General features: G+C 48.9%; 1 protein-coding gene across 1 annotated transcript in view; it reads right to left on the bottom strand.

The window, feature by feature from the left end:
* Notum (palmitoleoyl-protein carboxylesterase notum) overlaps positions 1-20,508 on the bottom strand; it is a 113,355-nt gene that overhangs the window by 53,315 nt on the left and 39,532 nt on the right. The window contains exons 4-6 of the mRNA XM_089562453.1: positions 16,296-16,356; positions 15,705-15,763; positions 12,494-12,596 (exon numbers count right to left, since the gene is read on the bottom strand). Of these exons, the coding sequence (XP_089418579.1) occupies positions 12,494-12,596; positions 15,705-15,763; positions 16,296-16,356 (223 nt within the window). The remainder of the gene's footprint in view (positions 1-12,493; positions 12,597-15,704; positions 15,764-16,295; positions 16,357-20,508) is intronic.

The raw sequence follows: 20,508 nt of genomic DNA, 5'->3' as shown, positions 1-20,508 counted from the left end.
AAGCCACTATCAATTTTTTCTCCCGATTACCGCCGCCACGGTGCACATCGTACCTCCAGCCCTATGCTGTCACAAGTCGGATGTTTTGTCCACCAGAGAAGCCGCACGTGAACCCAACGACGTAGCAGAAAAAGCTGGAATCGTCCCGCTGCCGATAGGGCCAACGGCAGTCGAGGATTAAAAGTTAAAACCTGCCTCGCCCCATCATTATCTGCCGACAGCTTTCATTATTCCATGCTCAGTCAAGGACTGGAACAGCCTTCCACACGACATCACCGCAATCACCTGCCCATCAACATTTGCGAACTGTTTAGCTGCTACCTTTAACAGCGAATAATATTTGTATCTTACGTTTTTTCTTTGTTTATTCAATCTGATTTTTCAATGTAACCACCCCTTATGTAATACCCCCAATCCTGGGGGCCTTTAAGGTAATAAAGTGAAGTGAAGTGAAGATAAAGACGGTTCCCAGTAAGGCAGCCATATTATTTAGGCGCTGTCGCAGGCAAGCGATCAGTCGAGTGTGTAGCCTGGGGTTACATGATGTAGGTACGAATTGCGCACAAAAGACACACACAGGAAAAACACGAGGGAGACTGAACGAGCGCAAACATGAATGCGATCTGCAAACATGAATGCGATCTATTACATGAATGCGACAGAAGTCGACTCCTGTCAAACTTTTGAGGAAAACAGCAGATTTTGAGAAGGAAAGGCATGACTCGGCTTGTAATCTCTTCCTCGACGTTTATGCCCTTTCCCTGAAAAAGTGGACTGGAGTAGACTTCTGTCGCATTCATGTAAACGCGGCTTGTGAAGCTCTTGTCGCTGCGTTTTGTTCAGTTTGTTATTTTCTACGTGTATTCAACAACGTTCAGAGGGAAACTCAACCGCCTGCGTGATTTTGCTCTGTAACAACAAAAAGGAAGCCGTTGAGGAAATTTGACAATCGGGTTTCTGACGTGTCGGCAGCTGTCTACACCAGAGCAAAGTGGCGACGGATCATTTGGAAGAGAAATTTTCCGTTATTGCTGTGAGAAATTCCCTCTCTACGGTGCCGTAATACGACAAAGGGATCCCAGAGATTGTTGAAAAATGTGGGTGGTAACTACGGAAAAAGTTATATTTTGCAGGTCATTCCCCGCGCTGGTGGCATAGCCGAGAAACTTGGGGTGTTGTGAACAGTCCTTACGCTGCAAAACAAATTTAGCTTAATTCTGAGGCATTCGGCGACACTGTCACTATAAATTGCGACTGTGAACAAAGACAAATATTCTCTGTCCTTCTTCAGTGCAGCCAGAGACTGGAAAACAGCAGTGCGTCATAACCTTTCGATTGCCGTGTAATCTGAGCGACTGCACCATGCATAATACACACTGAAAAGTGCCAGAGTATTATTCCCAGGAGAGAAACAACCATGCACTGCACATTTCCAGTTCGGACGCATTATTTCAGCCGCCACATAACCGCATACAAACCACGCCACACGCATATCTCTCAAAACGCCATCGGTGCGAGGGACCTAACATCCGCTGCGAGGAGGAAACGGCGGCGCGGAGTGTTTCAAAGGGTGTCCCCATTCTGAAAGCGAGGCGAGGGGACACCAAGGCACCCTATAAACATCCGAATTTCGGCCACCTCGAACCGCTGTTTTTTCAAACCTGGACGCTATGGGGAAATTTCGCCACTAGTAATATAATAGAGCTCTGGCTTATGGCAGGAAAAAGATGGCAACTGCGCGCAAAAACAAACAATAAATTTACTTTAGTCCCTCCAGAACTTCAAAACGTCGCATTCTACCTTGCATGCATAAACCTAGGACGCCAGGCTGGTGACACCGCACAGTTCTGAAAAATGCAGCGGGCATCCTTTCGCGCCCTTTCGACTACATTCTTGTTCAACAAAGCTCACTTCTGGTGAACCTTAAACTTAACTGTTGCGGACGTGAGGCGGGCCATGCCAGCTAAACATGAATGTTATTTTCTTTCTTTCTATATTGATTTTGTTTGTCAGTACTGAGGCTAAAAAAATTGAGGGCGTGGGGACCTAACCCGCTGGTCCCCTATGTTTGGCTTCCCTGCGATGCACTCTCCCTAGGCTAGTTAGTTACCTTAACTAAAAATAAGGGAGGGCTCTGGTGTCGCAGCGACACGAGCGCCACGGATGGCGTAATTGCTTCGCGCGCGCGGAGAGAAGACGGCCCTCTTCGGCTCGGGAATTAGTTGTGTATGGATGTGTCGGCACGCTTCTCCGCTCTTCGCTGACGAGACGAAGCCACGTGGGGAGGAATGTTCTCCCTCATCTCGTTCCGTCCGGCCGCGGAGTATACGCTGCCCTAGCGTAGGCGAACGTTCGCTCATAACCTTGCTGCTGAATCGGACGACCTTGATTCCTTAGCGTATTTCGTTGCTAGCTGGCGTTATTATTATAGCAGCAATAAATGCCTGTTAGTGTCAGCCAGACTGTCTTCCCTTCGTTCCCTCCGAGCAAGGCCCGCCGTGGTCGGCATGCGCTCGGCAGCGACGCGATCACGGGGTGGGATCCCGGCGGTTTTGAACTGTGTCAGGCGCGGTAAAGCGGGAAAGAACGTATCTTACCCCACTTGAAACCCCATACCTGGCGCCCAACGTGGGTCCTTCTCTTGGAACATTGGACGACTGTCTGTCCAGTTCGAGGAACGCTCTTTGTCTGGACTTCACAAGGACTAAGCCTAACGGAATTTTTATCGCTAAAACATGTGGCATGCTTTCTTGAGTGTGAGGTGTAATGCGCTTCAGCATGTTTGAAGTTGCCACGTTTTTCTTCAAGTTGGCCCTGCACTTGCCCCATCCCGAAGAGAGTGAGTACAGAAGCTGGGTGTTCCGAGTTTTTCTGTACATATTTTCCTCTACTGACTCTGTTGCCACTCTGGGAGTCGCGACTCCGGGAGCCGGGTGGCCTGAGGCCACGGGTGCCACTACTAGTTCGCTTGTATTGCAGCTCGGCCCCCGGCACTCCGACACCGTCCGATACGGTGGGCGCCGACCGCTCAGAAGCTGCTTCCTACAGTGGGTGGGCTAGGACCACCTCACAGAGCTGATGTTTCCTCGCGGCTACGCGCACGTAACCCTTTTCGGTCCTTTTGTTCGCGGTCGTTGTCAGTGGTAGTTAGGCTTAATGCTTTTTGGAGCTGCCTGCACCATGTCGGAAGAGAGACGACCACCGGACCGTGGGGTTGAAAGGGGGTGCACTTTGCTACCCACCCGTTTTTAGCTTTAAAGAGCAGCTTAAAGCTTGCACGGAGCGCGCGATTCGTTCGGCCGGTAACTCTGAAGATCAAAACTGCAAAATTCCCAACCGACCATAATGAAGCCGAACGCGACAGCGTTCAAAGTCACTCCTGCTTCGCAACTTCACAAGCACCATTAGGGTAGGCGTGCATCTCTTTCGGCGCCTCAATCTTTCTGAGAAGCGCTCCTCTAACCCTACAGCCACCTTCCAAGAAGCACCAGAGATGCGCCTTCCACAGAGCAGTGGAAACGTTCCACACGGTTTGACTGCTGCGCAGCCGCCACCCCGCCAGTAACTCGAGTGTCCGACATCATACCTCGTTCTCATTGGTCACAACCTCTCCCGACCAATCCCGAATTAGTGTGACAACGCGCTCGGCTTTTACTCCGAGCGTAAGCTCTAACGCTGTGCCGATGAAAATTCTGTGTTCCAGTGGCTGCAGGTTTTTGCACGCGTCCCGACACACTTGAGCTCCGAGTGTGCGTGATATTTCAGTGTGCTCCTCTACAGCGTCTGTTCCCATTTTCACCTCTTTTATCGCTTCATTTACTGCGCGGCTTGTGTTGCCATCATGAATGAGAGAGCTTATACATCTTGCCATATTTATTAACAAGTTATAATTATACTTAATTTCTACGTCATACGATACTTTAAGTACCGTGCACAAAATATGAAGACAAAGAAAAGGAATGACCACCTGGCCGGAAAGGAGCTTCAGAGCCCGTGATCGCCTAGATTCCGGTGATTCTAAGGAGCGCAGGACTGTTGTCTACCTTTAGTATGGCATTCAGATGGACATCTCCATGCCCCTTAGTGTAGAAGTTTCCGCAAAGAAGCTTCCTGTTTCCAACCTCAATGTTAAGGCAGCTGGCGCAAAAAATCATTTGAGAGTCGGCGGTAGGACCCTTCAACCGCAGTGTTTTAACGCGCGAGCTTCTCTAGACGTCTAGCTTTAGTAGCAGAAGCTACACTAGGCTAGTAGAAGCGCATCTCGCGGTGCCTGCCAAAGGCCACTACTGCGCATGCGCCATTACCATGGCAGTCATGGCGCCGCAGCTATTGGGACACACTGCGCTTGCGCAGAGTCGCGCCGCGCAGCTGGGATATAGTGAAGAGAACGAGTACAAACTTCGTGAACAAGACGGGACGTAAGGCACACAAAAGAACAAAGCGCAGACTTAAACTACCAACTGCCTGTCCTTTTGTGTGCCTTACGTCCCGCCTTGTTCCCGCAGTTTGCACTCGTTCTCTTCATTATGAACCAACTAGCCCGCCAGAATGACCTTCATCTCAGATAACAGCCGCAAGCGATGCGCTCGCTCCTCAGACGCGCACCATGGAAGAAGGAGAGCGGCCGTGCTCGTCACGGCAGCAGCACAGGCTGCTTGAAATTGAGACTTCCGATCCAGACGTCGCCGCATGGTACTAGGCCGGCCGACAGCGTGAAAACGAGGCGAAAAAGGCTAAGCGGGAGGCCGAGACGCCCGAAGAGCGAGAGGAACGTCTCGTGAAGAGACGCCGCCGAGTTGAACGACAGCGACGGCGTGTCGCTACCGAAATGTCAGTAGACAAAACTGCTTTCGCTACGTAAAACCTGGCCTAGCTGAGCTAAGCCAGTGCCAAATTTTTTCAGTAGCTTTGTAGAATGCAGGTTGGGAAAACGAGCCTTTTCTTACTTGGTGCTACGCTTGTCCGTCTCCGTCGAGCTGCACAGGGCCAGAGTGTTGCAACCTGGCCTCTCGTGAGAATAGCCCCCTTGGCGAGAAGTTAATGACTCTGCGCCATTTGCCAGCTGTGCGGTCGACTGTGTTTTAACGGCAGTCCCGAAGCAACCGGCTCGCTCTACCCCCCCGCATGCCTGTACTCCCACCCGTACTGCTGTCTCCTCGCAAAACAGTTCCTAGGTAAAAGCGATCGACTCCGTATCGGCTGCTTGAAGCGGTTGTATCCGCGCGGAAACTGCGGCATTAGCGTGTTCTGCTCATTCCCCTAGGGGCCACAACTGTACTTCATTCTCCTGCTCAGGCTCTACAGCCGACGCATCTGAAAAAAGCTCCGTGGCTTAGCTGCCATAACTATTAAACCTGTTCGCCTGAGCCGTCCCCGAGCTGCCCTCTACTTGGACCGCACCATCGAGCTCGGTCCTTGGTTGTCCGACGACTTCAAATTCGTCGCATTTCCCTCCTTGCAGCTCTGTCAGACACCCAGAACCACAACAGCACCAGGATTATTTCGTATCTAGAAAGGCTGCTCCCGTGTCCCATTCTATAGGTCAGGCGGTGCTTTCGCCACCATTGTGACGTCTCAGGGTGGTGCCTGCACTCTATTGAATTACTATTTTAGCATACTCGTCTCAGGCCTTTTTGGACTCACCACTATCCCAATTGCACAGAAAAGCTCAACGCGTCATCCCTTGACGATACTGAGATCTTTCGCTCGAAACATAAGCTCCCTGATCGGGAAGTGTCGGTAAACGCACCTCATCTGCTGCCGATGCCACTTCTGCTTCCGCCCTGCGGTCGCATTGCCGGTAATCCCGTTCGACGGCTGCAAGCGCCTTTCCTGCTGTCTCACATGTCACTTCGCATTCGTTTGAAGCGGTATCAGAACCCCTGCCCCTGCTAGGCTTGTTTCTTGCTCGGAGAGCCTCAATTTCTTTCTGCATCTCGAGCACCTGCGCGCCGAGCGCGCTTTGTCTAGCTCGTCCTCCTGACGACGGCGCTCATCCTCCTCCCGACGGCGTTCGCGTTGACGCTCACCTTCCTCAATACAAGTTTGTCTTGAGATTTAAGTTCATTTAGATTAAATGCCCCAAGGCTAGGTTCCTCCAGGCCCAGACCCTTTCATCACTCGATGAGGCTCTATAAGTCCTCCATCAGAATATTGTGCGCTGCTAGATAGTTGGTTGCCACCAAAATTATAATTAATCGGGCCAACCTCCCCCCCAGTGTACTTTACGAAAATTTGGAGGGGGAGGAGCGACAAACTTCTCCACCCCGCGTGCGAAGGATGAGATTCGACAGCTGACCGGCGATAGGGGCCACGCCTGATTAGCTGCTGTCCGGAGGCATGAGGCGTAGGCAAGTTCCTTAACAAACCCTTTAACTTGGGCAAAGAACAATACGAAATGTAAAAAACAAGCCCAGCAAAATAGCGTCAATACGCAGGTGCGACGCGAATAACAAACACGGAATGAGAACGCAAACAACTATTAAAAGAAAGAAGGAAACATCAAGGCGAGAACTATACAAGAATGTTAAAAGATTAACGCAATACTGTACAAAACAATAGGACGAGAAACAGCGACAGGAAAAAGAAAAGAGTCAAGCGAGAGGGGAGAACCGGTAGCATAGCTGCGGGGTGGCGAGGTCCGATCGCCGGGAGGGTCGGGCTGCGGATGCTCGTCGTGTGGCTGATGGGGTGTTGCTTGTATGGGCGGACTTAGGCCACGCGTCTTCGGAGACGCCGTCGCCGCGCTCTACGCGTCAGACACCCGCCTAGGCTCGCTAGACGAACACCTACTTGGCAGAACTCACACACGTCCGCAGGCACTGAAATCTCCAAGCCAACTGCACGGCTCGCTGTTTTCCCGCCGCCGCGCTCTCGTGACAAACAAACAAAGAAAGCTCAAGGCACAGTGCGCCAACGATTCGCAGACGTTGAAAGGGATAAAAACATGGAGAAACAGAGAACGAAAACGACAAAAAGCCACGATCCTCACGATGAGCGATGCTAACTTGCGAACGTCGGGCAGGATGCCGGGGCATTCAACCCACAGCTCCTCGTCCCTGCAAAGTGCCAGCGCTCGTTACCCGGCGATAATACTGCGAGGGCGCGGAGTGGCCTTGACCCTCCAGAGTCGAAAGGGTCGACCGTCCACGCGGGGGACAGAATCATCGGCGCCGCGCTGCGACATGTTTGTAAAAAACAGAGGCGCCTTGGCCACCTCTGCCGCAAAAGTAAATGACGTTCCAGGCAGGCACGAACTTTGTGAACATTACCTCAATTTAGTTTTCAGCACAATTCATTTAGTTTATACACAGATGACCTAATGACGTTTGAGTCACGTTGCGACCTGCTAATCACCCATTTTCTAATATTAATAACTTTTCATAGCACAGTGGCACATGTGACATCATGACGTTATCGACCAATACGGCTCTTTGGCACACACCGCTGAGGATGCCAACTTCGCCGAGTTCTCAGTTGGATCGGGCGCTTAACGCGGTCGCGTTGATATTGGCCTGCCACTCCAAATCTATGGGCCGCTAATGTCAGTCCGCTTTCGCTGAATAATGCGCTAAGCATTTAAGCTTAAATCTAATTTTTTTTTATTCATCGGAAGCCAATTTCTAAAGCAATAAGTAAACTAAGCCTAATCTAGAAATCTCTCGCCTAAGTGGCTCACTTTAAGGAGCGCTTGGCGAGCTTGTATGCCTGCCATTAGTGATGTCTGGGGCCCGTGTTTGCGCCTTACCTCGTCAGTAAGGATGCTTATCATATGCTGAGTGGAGCATGGCGAAACCAAAAAGGACTGGAATGTGGGATTTTAACGCCGCGAAGCGACTCGGGATAAGAGACAGGTCTTTTTTGACGGCTCCGGTCACGGCTGCGAGCGAAATGGTGAAGAAACAGCAAGCCGAGCTAAAAGGTAACGACTGTACGATTCTTGAAGCTTGAGTCGCCGCAATAAAGGCGAGGAAAGCCGGAGAAAAGACCACATTTTCACGCGGACGGAAGAAGGCTTGTCGTCAAAAGAGCTGCAATTTCTGCGAGGTCCGTCTCATCCGAGAAGCAGTTGGCCAGCGCTCCAAGGAAGGTGCAGGTTCAGCCGAAAGTTGGGCCATTTTGAAATAGCGTGCCGAAAAAAGCAGGCATACGGGAATCTCGACGGCATTGCCGAGCCTGATAAATTTCTCGGCACGGTCGAGCAACCACAGAAGAAAGCGTCTGCGCACTTCGTCAAAGTACTGATAAACGACCACTAGGTTTGCGTAAAAGTTGATAAGGGAGCAGAAGTGACTGTCTTAGGTGAAAGGTTTTCTTTCCTTCCACGTTCTCTGGATCAAGCAGGCGATCTGGTCAGGCCGAACAGTATAAGCATCCGTGCAATCGGAAAGTTTGACGGTGAAGTAGTTTGAAAAGAAAACCATTCGCACCAATCAATTTACGTCGTGCATATCTTCCGCACGTCCTTGTTGGCATTGTCAGATATCAAAGCCCTGGAAATCGTACACCTTCCGTATGACATGCTAACTGCTGACGACATAGTAGGCAGGTATCCTAAGGTATTCCAACGAACAAGGTCACTATCTGGCGAACATATGATACGCCTCGTGCCGAATGAAGTGCCGTACGCTGGGTCTACACCCCCGGAGGATTCTTAAACGCATGAAAGAAAGGGTCAAGGACGACCTGCACAGGCTAGAACGAGGAGGAAAAATGCAATAGGTTGAAGAGCCGACAGCATAGTGCGCGCCTATTGTCCCCGTAATGAAGCCGTCTGGAGCAGGAAGAATCTGCGTTGACTTTACGCAATTGAACCAGTTTTGTAAGACGGGAGCGCCATCAGCTGGCAACGGTGGATCAAGTCATAAGGAGCCTTCAGGAAGCCAAGGTCTTTTGTAAACTAGACGCGAATTCCGGATTCTACCAAATACGGCTTTGCAAAGAGTGTAAAAAGTTAACCACTTGCATTACGCCGTATCGGCGGTACTGCTATTGCAGGGTATTGTTCGGGATCACATCCGCACCAGAAATTTTCCAAAGAAAGGTCTCGCAAGTCCTAGAAGGCCTAGACGGTGTGCTGAGCTATATGAACGAACTTTTGATGTATGGCAAGAACAAAATGGAACACGACAGCCGCCTTCGTGAAGTGCTCAAGCGGCTGCAACAGACGGGCGTGACCCTCAACAAAGGTGCCAAGTAGGTAACATTCCTGAGTATTATCTCCGACAGCAGTGGTGTGCGCCTTAATCCTGAAAAGGTTAGGGCCGTCAATGAGTTTCCGCGACTTGAAAACGTTGCTGAGGTTCGTTCCTTGTTAGGCATGATGTACCACCTCGCAAGGTTCCTTCCTGATGCTGAGTCTACGTTGGCGCCTCTACGCAGCCTCCTCGGCCAAGGCAGCGACTGGCCTTGGGGAAGCCCAACAAGAGGAAGCCTTTGAGAAGATAAAGGCTACTGTAAGCTCGAACAGATGCCTTGCAAGGCACAACCTCGGGTACCCGACAATCGTCTCGGCGGACGCGTCTTCACAAGAACTTGTCGCAGTTCTAATCCAAAAACCAGCCCTCCGCCGAAAGACGTCCTGTAGCATATTCCTCTAGACCGCTCACGAAAACTGAGCAGAAGTATTCGCAGATCGAGAGAGAATCGCTGGCTTTGACTTGGGCAGCGGAGCGCTTCGACTAATCCCTGGAATGTCTCGCGCGCTTATTTGAGACAGATCACAGGCCCCTCCTTCCGTTGCTAGGTCGTCATCCTCTTGACTCTCTCCCACCTAAAATTCGAAGGTTCAAGATGCGTCGAGATACTCGTTCACACACACACACGCCCAGGGCAAAAGCATCGCTACGGCGGACACTCCTTCTCGGGCCAGAGGGGTGAACACGGGTCTAGCGATCGGAGAACTGTCTGAAGCTGACGTCTCGGCATACGCGGACGTAAGTGTCCGATATGCGCTCTACGATGGCATGCTAGACCGCATACCCTTAGAGCAGGCAGAGGATCCAGAGTGCGCCTCTGCTCGAACCGTGCGTGCACGGTTGGCGTGACAAGGGCCGGGTGCCGCACGTTCTAAACCCGTTTTGGGCATATCGCGGCAACATCACGGTGCGCAAGAAGCTACTTTTTAAGGACTTCAGACTAGTAATTCCACGAGCGCCGCGGAAAGATGTGCTGCAACGAGTCCACGAAGGGAATCAAGGCGTCGTCCGCTGTCGCGCAAATGCTAAAGGATCGGGCTGGTGGCCAGGCATAAGCCAAGAAATTGCAAGAACCATAGCCAGCTGCCAAACCTGGGCGCAAAAGCGCACCCAACTTTTTGAACTGATTATCCCCTCTGAAACAACGGAGCTTCCATGGGAAAACATCAGAGTGGATTTATTCGAGAGACGAAAGGAGCTGTATATCTTGCTGTTGTCGATTATCACTGCAGGTATCCTGAGCTGGCCCTGCTGGATCGACGAACATCGTCAGAAGTGGTCATCCAGCTTCTGAAAAGAATCTTCGCCAGGCATGGGATCACGAAAACGGTGATATCGAACAATGGTCCACAGTTCATTTCATTTGCTTTCGTTAATTTTGCAAGATTCCACGGCTTCAAGCATGTTACAACGAGCCCTCGTTACCCTCAAGATAACAGGAAAGCTGAGCGAATGGTAGGGACTCCCAAAAGGCTACTGAAATATATAAATTCTCCTGGGCCAGCCGGCTCTAGTCCAGCGCAACTGCTTATGAGCCGTCGCTTATGCTCAAGAGCGCCGTGCATGCCATCTGCGCTAAAGCCTAGAATAGTAGGCACTTCTTGGAAAAAGCATGACGAAAAGTGCCGACAGAAACAAAAGCTGTATTTTGGCAGACGTCATGTTGGTAGACCTCTTCCCACTTTGTCTGCCGGTAACCAGGAGCGGTTGCGAGACAGATGCGCCCGAGGCAAAGTCCTTCGTCCGTCTTTGACATCAAGGTCCTGCTGGGCCCAGACTGAGGGTGGGGGGGGGGGGGGGGGCATACGCCAAAACAGACGTCATCTGGTACTGCTCCCTGAAGAAGAAACCAGCCCCGCACAGGTGGACCAGCGTCAACAAAGCAGCCAGCTTATAGAAACAACCGCCAACGACGGGATGCCACGAACTGCTTCTGATTCGCTTGGCAAGACCAACGTGCCGCAGCAGCCATCCAACAACACCCAAGCGATCGCACCTGAAAATGGAACTTCAACGACAGCGGAAAAAACGACGCGATATGGGCGCGTGGTACGAACGCTGAAAAGACTGGGTATCAGTGACTGAATGGTGAAGTGTTTCTTTTTGGGCTAACACAGTGCTTTTAAAACAGGGTAAGATGTGACGTCATCCTGATAAGCACTCTGTGTACGGCGGTCCCACTGATACGTGCTGAGATATGCGCTATGCCTTTAGTTTTCTCACCCAGTTGTCACAGAAGTCACGTGACCATTCTGGCTGTATATACTGCGCGACGGAACATTAAACGGGATCATTATTTGGTCACCATGCCACGAGCGTCTGTCTGAATGGTTTAACACTGGATAAGCATAAAATGATATTCTTTCAAGTGCTTGTCCAATGCACGACCAAGGACGGGTTCCTGAGAGCAACACAGGGGTCGGCAGCAGGCAGCAGTTTTTTTAACAAGTGCGTGTTAGCCTCACTCTATTAACTGGTCATCTGTTGTAAAGCGATGCAGTTTAGGCAGCTATGCAGAAATAATACAAACAGATTGCACGCCAATTGTTGCATAGTGTGAAGAGTTCCCCATTATTACCGCCAGTACCACGTAAGCCATCAGCCTATTGGGGATTAAAAATATGTGGGGCACCTTTCACACCTGCAAGATTACCGTAGTTGACTGCGTGGTGTGGAACATAAATGGAATTGATTTCCCCGGTCGTGTGCTAAATAAAAGAAGCTCTTACGTGCTTGAAAACAAATCCGCATTACACTTTCTGGCCAATTTAGAGAACATGGGAGCCCTAACGTGCTCATGCATATAACTCTAGCGCGGCAGAGCGTGAAAGACAGAAGCATAGACGTACAGCACAAGCGCTAACTTACAAAGGATTCCGTTTTTGCTCAAGCGGCATATTTATACGGCAGAGCACGACTACATGCCACGGTGTAGCAATTGCCGGCCGAAACCGCAAGGCTAACTCCACCTGTAGCTCACAGAACCTTAACTCTCAAATCAGCTCTTGTGCAAATTGTCTTGTTCTGTGGTAGAAATGTACTGCTTCACAAAAATAAAATCTGTTGGTAGTTAGCGCACGTGCTGTTCGTCAATGTTACGATGTCTTTTCCCTTCTGCTGTGGTACAATCATGAACGGTGTGCCAATAAGTCACGCTCCGGTAATGTGCGGCGCGTGGGACACATCCGTAGAATGCGGTGAAGAACTGCGGTTTAGGAACTTCAGGGTGAAATACAAGCAGAACCAAGAGTTCGGAGTTTGACCACTATCAATTTAAATGTTACGTGCCATCTTACCTGCTCCCAGTAAGCAACAGCATTTTCCCCTCATATAGTCCTCGGCTGAGCAATTCACGGATGACGGATTGCAGAATAAGAGAGCCCATGAAGGCATATCCGGCTGAAATTGAAGCAGGTGCATTTGATTAAACAATGAATAGCGCTGAAGAAGTAACGGCTTCTAACCGGAGCAAATGTCCACAAGCCGAAAATAAATGTCTCGAACTCACATCAGTGCTCACGTATTTCGAAAAACAGTGACTTAAAGCATGTTTCGGATGTTCAGCCTCCAACTTATCGATTCCTTTTTGTGTCTCTTTTGTTTTTAGTATCCATCGCACAGATTTCTACGCTTATGAAAATGCGTGAATTGGCACTAATTATTGCGCCGAAATCAAAATGCAAAACGAAACCCAAACTAAAACCGACTTTCTTGATAGTTAAGTAAGAGTAGAAAAGCATTGCCACTGGAACTATTGCATTTACTGGATTCACGCAGGACAAAATAAAACGAGCAAGGTTTCGGATAGTTGATGCACATGCTCGAGAAATGGCGTGCAAAAAATACACGGGTTGCTGAAGACGGCACAGAAGCCCTTGTCAAAATACATAAAAAAATATCAATTACTTCATCAGGAATAAGGCCCCACTCGCAGTGAGGAGATGACAGAGCGCTTGGCTCCTTCGTGCCTAATCTGTTCGCTAAACACTGGCCCAAAAAGTGTGCAATTTTACACCTTTGCATCCTGAATGGTTCACAAATTGCGCAACCTGTAACTTGAAAACCAACGTAATAGCAATGTAGGGCATGTAGTGGCAAGTATCCTGCGGCAAATACCAGTCTGTTTTTTTTAGTGGCCTTGAATACGAATGACAGGCAAAGGCGTAGTGGCATTATCGACAATTTGACATGAATGACATAGAGATTCTGCTTTGGCCTAATCGGAGGGAGTATCGGCACGCCGTGTGCATGTTTAGCTTCTTCACGCCACAAAACGGTGACGGCGTGCCTAATATCACCGCCACACATAGGCGCCAGTAAAGCGGCGTTTCGGGAGCTGTTCAAAAACATCCAAAACAGAATGCTTAGCCTACCTTGACAAACACACGCTGAATCACCTTAGAGGTAGTGTTCCCAACCCTACGCAAAAAAAGCAAAAGGGTAAATTAGCTGGGTGGCAGCTGAACAACAAAAGCGTCATGTTACGTTGTCCAGGTGCATAAAACAATGGAAAGCAATGAAAACAGTGCTACAATGACAATATTTGCCTAACCTGCGAGCACAAAAAGAAATCATTGTGGAATCAGCGCACGAGCAACTTGGAGGTTGAAGTTTTTGTGAGATTTTCTCAACCTACTCCTCTCCTGATCTAAGTAAGCTGCTTCCTGGCTCCGGTGTTACTGAAACGTGACACAAGAACGGTCCGTGAAAGCTCATTTGCGTGATAGAAAAAATAGCCCGTTTTGCTCTAATTTCACTTCACTAAAGTATTGAGAGATCTGCGGAAACACAAGAGCGTAAGGAAACAAGACAAAGACAAAAGGTCATGAAAATAGAGTGCGATCATTTGCAGCCATATTCTAAGCGTAGAAAGATAACTACGAACTGTAAACATGGCAATATAGGAACTTGGTAATCGACATTAACAAATTAGCTAGTAATTTTAGCATCGCAGACGCTCCGTCGGTATAAAATATCAATGCCACTACAGCTAAAATCAGTATCAATCCTTAGCAGAAATATAAGCCAGTGGGACCCCTACTTTGCTCGTACGTTGATTTCGTCACATGATTTCAGATTCAGATGAAACGAGAAGGCTACTGCGTGTTTACTGTGAGCTCCAGTACTTGCCCTAGAATCGGGTTTTCCTCAGGGCATTCTCGTGGAAGAGGAAGTTCGACAAATATGCCTTGGGATGGCATACATGCCGATGCGTCTCAAATGCTCCTAGCATTAAACAAGGGCAGCTGTTACTTCTCCTGTGTGTATGCTTGTGCTGAACTTGATGTCAATTTAAAAATCTCACTCTTTGTAAGCTTGTCTCAAATGTGATAATTAGCCGCCTTAAACTAAGAAAAAATTAAGTAGTCAATGTTAAAAACAAAAAGCAACTAACCTAGGGAACACATATCCTTGCTAATGATGTCAGTAAACCGATTCTAAAGTAATGGTCGTACCGTTCCTCCTGTAAGCTCATATGAAGAAGGCGTTTCGCAGCGCCAAAAAAACACCACTTTCAGTGAAATGTCTGACAGTATAAGCAGCTCGTAGTTTAATACGTACACATTGTGAAAACTAGTGGTGGCAGTTATTAGGGGTTATTGAGAATACCTTCCAAGCTCCGTGTGAAGAGAAGAGGTAGCATTTTAATATCATACCGTTTTAATTACGTGGAACTCAATGACCATTGTCATGAACTAGGTTCCTCAGTACGAAGATGGCAGTTTCCTGTACGCAGCCACGGAGTATGTTATAAAACAAACCAGCACTTCTAAATAGCCTTTTCGAAGAGCCTTAGAAAGAGCTCATGATGTTAGCAGAGGACTACACACATCGTTCAAGACTTCTGCCAAGGTCTGAAGGATTCCTAAATCTCAAGGCCTAGCACGTGAAGCACGCTGTCTCAGATTTCACAAGAAGCTATTAGCTCAATATTTCGGTAAATGTTGCTTCGGACTCTCATCTTCGTTTATCTCTGTGCGCTGTGCATGAGACAACACAAATGGAAACTTTATAACGCGCAGAGTATTAGTTGGGCATAGGTGCCGTAGCCCAAGCTGTAAAAGAGAAATATCGCTTAAACGAACCAAAACAGAGACTTTGACACCAACAATGCGCATCAATACATATCCTTTTAAGGTAGCGCATTTCTGTGTCAAGCAATTCCCTTTCGTGCCGTGTATCTTCGGCGGCTGTCTTTGAAAAAATACTACTTCCATTAAGAAGGGTCCTATATTTCATTCCAAGCCTTTTACTATGTCAGTATATGGACATCGAAGTTTAAAAAGCAAAATGAAATATAGAGTGACATAAAGATTCAGCTTTATCAAAGAAATATGGTGGCATTTGTTCATGGAAAGCAAAGAAATGAAGTAGCCATCATTGACCATAGTCGAAAACAAGAAAAGGCGTTTCGAAACCCGTACAGTTTTCTTTTTCACGGTGTGCGTGACACGAACTGAGGCGAATTTATAACCTGCACGCAAAATACGAGAGTCCAACACTCACTCTCGGTTTTTCCGTTCGTCGCACCGCTCCATGCGTCACTTGAGCAGTAAGGCACCAACCTGTAAGCATTCCCAACATGTAACGTGCACATTTTTGATTTCAGTCTTTTTTCCTCAACTACACAGGCCTATTGGAAACAAAGTAAGATTTTAGAGCAACGCTAGAAGTATGGCCATGAGATGCGAGTGTTCATCATATCCTGTGGAACTTTTCTCTGGGGTAGTAGCAACCTTTCCACGCAATCTTATTTTGCGAATGACCACTTAGGAAACGATATATAATGTAACCAGAGCACTTTGAGTACAAGTTAGCGGCAGCTCTTACAGATCACCGTCGCGTTCATTCGGTCACTTTCTAGTTTTCGTTCGGGGTCTGATCAGCCAGATTTTTACACTGATGCTCGTCTGAACCACCTGCAGTAACCGATATGAGGCTCGGGATTGAGCTCTCACGATATAGGAGTGATTTAAGGGAGACAAGTGGGAAGTATGATTTATCATACAGTTAAAAATGACGCTGGAAAAGGAGACACACAGCATTTCAAACAGGCAGCTAAGGGGCCAGGAGACTCAACATACTCTAGATACTCACACGTGGTTCGCGTTCCACCAGTACTGGTTTTCATCTGGGCTTGCTGAGAGTATACCACCAACTGGAACACAAACAGAAAAAGGGGAATGCAATCCGGATTTCTTGTCTTCCTTTGCGAAGACTCACTACAAGTGCCGCTAGAGTGTGCACTAGCACATCAGCAGAATTCTGTATATTTGCTTGGGATGCGTTGGTTTGGAAAGATACTTGCTTTGAAAGAAAACGTTGGGGAAAAAAGCATAAAGAGAGCGAAGCATAGGTGCTGTGTGTAGCAATGTTAGTAGTTTTCATGGCTCGAAATCTAACAATAGCCAAAAAGCAATCTCATTCTGGAAATTATAGTGGTACCCCTACGAAAGGGTAGCGCAAGACGCCGCCAGATGCTTCAGCGCACTGCTCTGTCTTTCACAGCACCTGCATATTCCTTTTTTTTTTTTACTACACAGCCAAGAACACAAAAAGTGCCGAATATGTTTAGCTGCGAGTAGAGCAAAGCGATTTTACTGTCGGAATTTAAACAGCTCACCTTTTTCCAAACACTGTGTCATTTCTAACTGTTACAGGTCCTATGGGTACATTCGATCAATACAGCAAATTTGCAAGAATGTTTTTTAATTTCTATTCAAATATTTTACCAAATTCTTGTAGGTAATAGGGACTACTACCAGCTGACGCTTCTTCCTGCACTTGAATTATTACTGACGGAAACGAATTTGGAAATACTGGAGGGGCACTTGAGCTCCGCCTTAAGGGTACGACGTTATAGCTTTAATGGGCTAATGTCTTTATATGCGGAATTGGGCATTTGCTACCCTCAATTCATAGATTGCTGGGAGTCTTCATGCCGTTCCTGAGGCTGTGGTGCAGCGGCTACGCGATAAACCCCTGCCCCGGCAGGTGGCAGTTGAAACAAAGCCACTGATTCAGCTTTAGTGCTTTTTGGCGAGGTTGCTCTTCCCCAAGAATCTTTTGCGCTCAATCATGAATTTAACTTCCACCTGCCACAAAAAAGCAGTTCTTCCCTCGGGGTATTTTTCGTTCACGCCGCCGCCGCCGTCGGCAATGGCGCAGGGTTTCCAGCTGAACGGGAGCCTTAAGGCGGGGACACATGTCCAACAGGAAACACATGTCCGGCAACGCGTCCGGCGCGCCGCTCCGATCGCCGCTCATAGAGTAACATAAAAGTAAAGAGCGGACACTCGGGCCCTTTCGCGGCCGAGTTCGGCGCTTCCCCGTTTCCGCCAGATGGCACTGAACGTGCAAATAAAAAAAAAGAAAAAGAGTATGGTCTTGGCTTCCTTCTGCGGAGTGACTGATGCGCTCGTTGTCACCCTGACAGAATGCACGTAGTAGGTTCACTGCCGCTTGCCAAGCACTCGCGATGCGTGGCATAACGCCTTTGCGGCTTGTGGGTGACGTGTTCGCCGCGGCGTCCAGGCAAGCGATCAAAGCCAAACGCTTTTGACGAGCGTTGCGCGTCGAAACCTGGATAATCGTTGCGTGCTCCGTAATCGTCACGCTGGTGGCCGGCTGCTCAGCTGGGCAATGTGACACCGCCTCCTCCGCGAGAGTGGAGAACGCACAAGACGCAATGAAAGTAGAGCCTCCAAGATTCCTGTTATCGCCTATCATCTCTGAGGCCAGTGCGTTTCCCCGGGTCCGCTAGGTGCGCTGTGCACAAAAGTCGGCCGCTGGGGCCTACGGGAGTGTCCGCTCTTTACTTCTATATTACTCTATGCGCCGCTTCCGAACTGCCACACCAGAGCAAGCAGGGGCACACGGAGCGGCAAGCACTGCTGAGCCGCTCTACCCAAGCTCCGCCCACAATCGGTGTCGCACTTCGCCGCCGCGCAGCAGTGCCTGAGCGCTGCTTGGCTTGGTGTACAAATATTGCAAGAAAAGGCGGCATCGCCTTGTTATCAGAAAGACTGCCAGCTATACTCGAGCGGCGACATGCCTGCTTATGTTGCGAGCTTTCAGCAACGGCACCGCTCGCGGGCGCTCCGGGCGACGAGCTCTGCTGCTGCCTGTCTGCCGTGGTCGTCGCTAGGCCTTAAGGCTGCTTCGCATCGAAGCGGCAGGGGCCGGCGCTTCGGAAGTCGCCTGAGCTATAATTCAAGGCCTATTCTTCACTCCGCTTTGCTGTCAGCAGCATCATCTCAGAATAAAATAATAGTATGGTCAATTTCCGTGGCGCCTTCAGCAGCGGAGCTAGCGGGCGCCAGTCGAGCCGGACCCCAGCTTCCGGCCAGCTAGCGGCAGCTGCGAGGCGGTTCTCGCAACTAATTCGCTCGTACCACAGTTGTTACTTTTACCAGCAACTCGGTTTTGGCCAATGAACCAGAAAAATGATATAATTTTCTCATTTCCCTATCACAGGGTTTATTATTTACGTCAAGAACACTCATTAGCTCGTTTTTATGACGCCGGCAGACGGGACTCGTTGACGTGCGGTGCTTTCCCAGTTCGATTGAAACTGTTTGCTGACACATAGTAGACTTGTTAGTGCGTCTTTGTGCGCGTCTATGCCTCTTGGCCGTCCGTGTCTCGTTCGAGCAGTTGTTTCTTCTCCCTGTGCGACCAGAGCAAAAAAAAATGCTGGGTAACGATATTTATTGGTTTGCATCCTTCGCTGAAGGTGTTGCTCAGGGCGTTTCTGAGACCTCTTACTCCATCGCCTGGCTACCTCGTTCTTAAATGTGATATAGGAAGTGTTTTGAGAGATCCCCGCCCCACTATGTTCTGAGAAAAAAAACTGTATGTTGAGTCCCTCTACAGAAACGGCGTAGTGGTAGCACTGCGCCCCAAATATAACTCCGCTTTCATCCTCGGCCGGAGTGGATCCATTGCCTACGTTTTGGACATTTTCGGCTCTAATTAATGAAAGCACCTCGCCCTCGCGATTTCACTTGCGACATTTTTTGGTTCTCTATCCGATGGTACCATTCTTTTTCGCATGAACCCATTCATCATCATCATCATCACCATCAGCCTGACTACACCCACTGCAGGGCAAAGGCCTCTCCCATGTCTCTCCAATTAACCCTGTCCTTTGTCAGTTGCCGCCACTGTATCCCCGCAAACTTCTTAATCTCATCCGCCCACCTAACTTTCTGCCGTCCCCTGCTACGTTTGCTTTCTCTTGGAATCCACTCCGTTACCCTTAAGGACCAGCGGTTATCTTGCCTTCGCATTACATGCCCTGCCCAAGCCCATTTCTTCCTCTTGATTTCAACTAAGATGTCATTAACCCGCGTTTGTTCCCTCACCCACTCCGCCCGCTTTCGATCTCTTAACGTTACGCCAATCATTTTCCTTTCCATAGCTCGCTGCGTTGTTCTTAACTTAAGCTGAACCCTCTGTGTTAGCCTCCACGTTTCTGCCCCATAGGTGAGTACCGGTAGGATACAGCTGTTGTATACTTTTCTCTTCAGGGATATTGGTACGCTACCATTCATGATCTGAGAGAACCTGCCATATGCGCTCCACCCCATTCTTATTCTTCTAGTTATTTCCCTCTCATGATCCGGATCTGCGGTCACTACCTGCCCTAAGTAGACATATTCTCTTACTACTTCCAGTACCTCGCTACCAATGGCGAACTGCTGTTCCCTTGCTAGGCTGTTGAACATTACTTTGGTTTTCTGCATGTTAATTCTTAGCCCCACCGTTCTGCTCTGCCTGTCTAACTGATTGATCATGCTTTGCAGTTCTTGTCCTGAGTGGCTTAGCAAGGCAATGTCATCAGCGAATGGCAAATTACTCAGGTATTCTCCATTAACTCTTATCCCCAACTGTTCCCATTCCAGTCCCCGGAATACCTCCTGTAAGCAGGCAGTGAAGAGCATTGGCGAGATCGTGTCTCCCTGCCTGACACCTTTCCTTATTGGAATTTTATTGCTGACTTTATGGAGGACTATAGTAGCTGTGCAATCGTTATAATTATCTTCCAATATTTTCACATAGCACTCTTCTACACCCTGATTCCGCAATGCCTGCATGACAGCTGAGGTTTCCACTGAGTCAAATGCTTTCTCGTAATCAATGAAGGCTATATATAGGGGTTGGTTATATTCTGCACATTTCTCTATCACCTGATTGATAGTGTGAATGTGATCTATTGTCGAGTATCCTTTACGAAAGCCTGCCTGATCATGTGGTTGACTAAAGTCCAAGGTTGTCCTGACTCTATTAGCGATTACCTTCGTAAATA

The sequence above is a fragment of the Amblyomma mixtum genome, chromosome 10 (genome assembly GCF_055824585.1).
Source record: "Amblyomma mixtum isolate Tamu chromosome 10, ASM5582458v1, whole genome shotgun sequence".
In the NCBI taxonomy this organism is placed as follows: Eukaryota; Metazoa; Arthropoda; class Arachnida; order Ixodida; family Ixodidae; genus Amblyomma; species Amblyomma mixtum.
The sequence above is the reverse complement of the archived record's forward strand: the minus strand, read 5'-3'. Positions and strand labels throughout refer to the sequence as shown.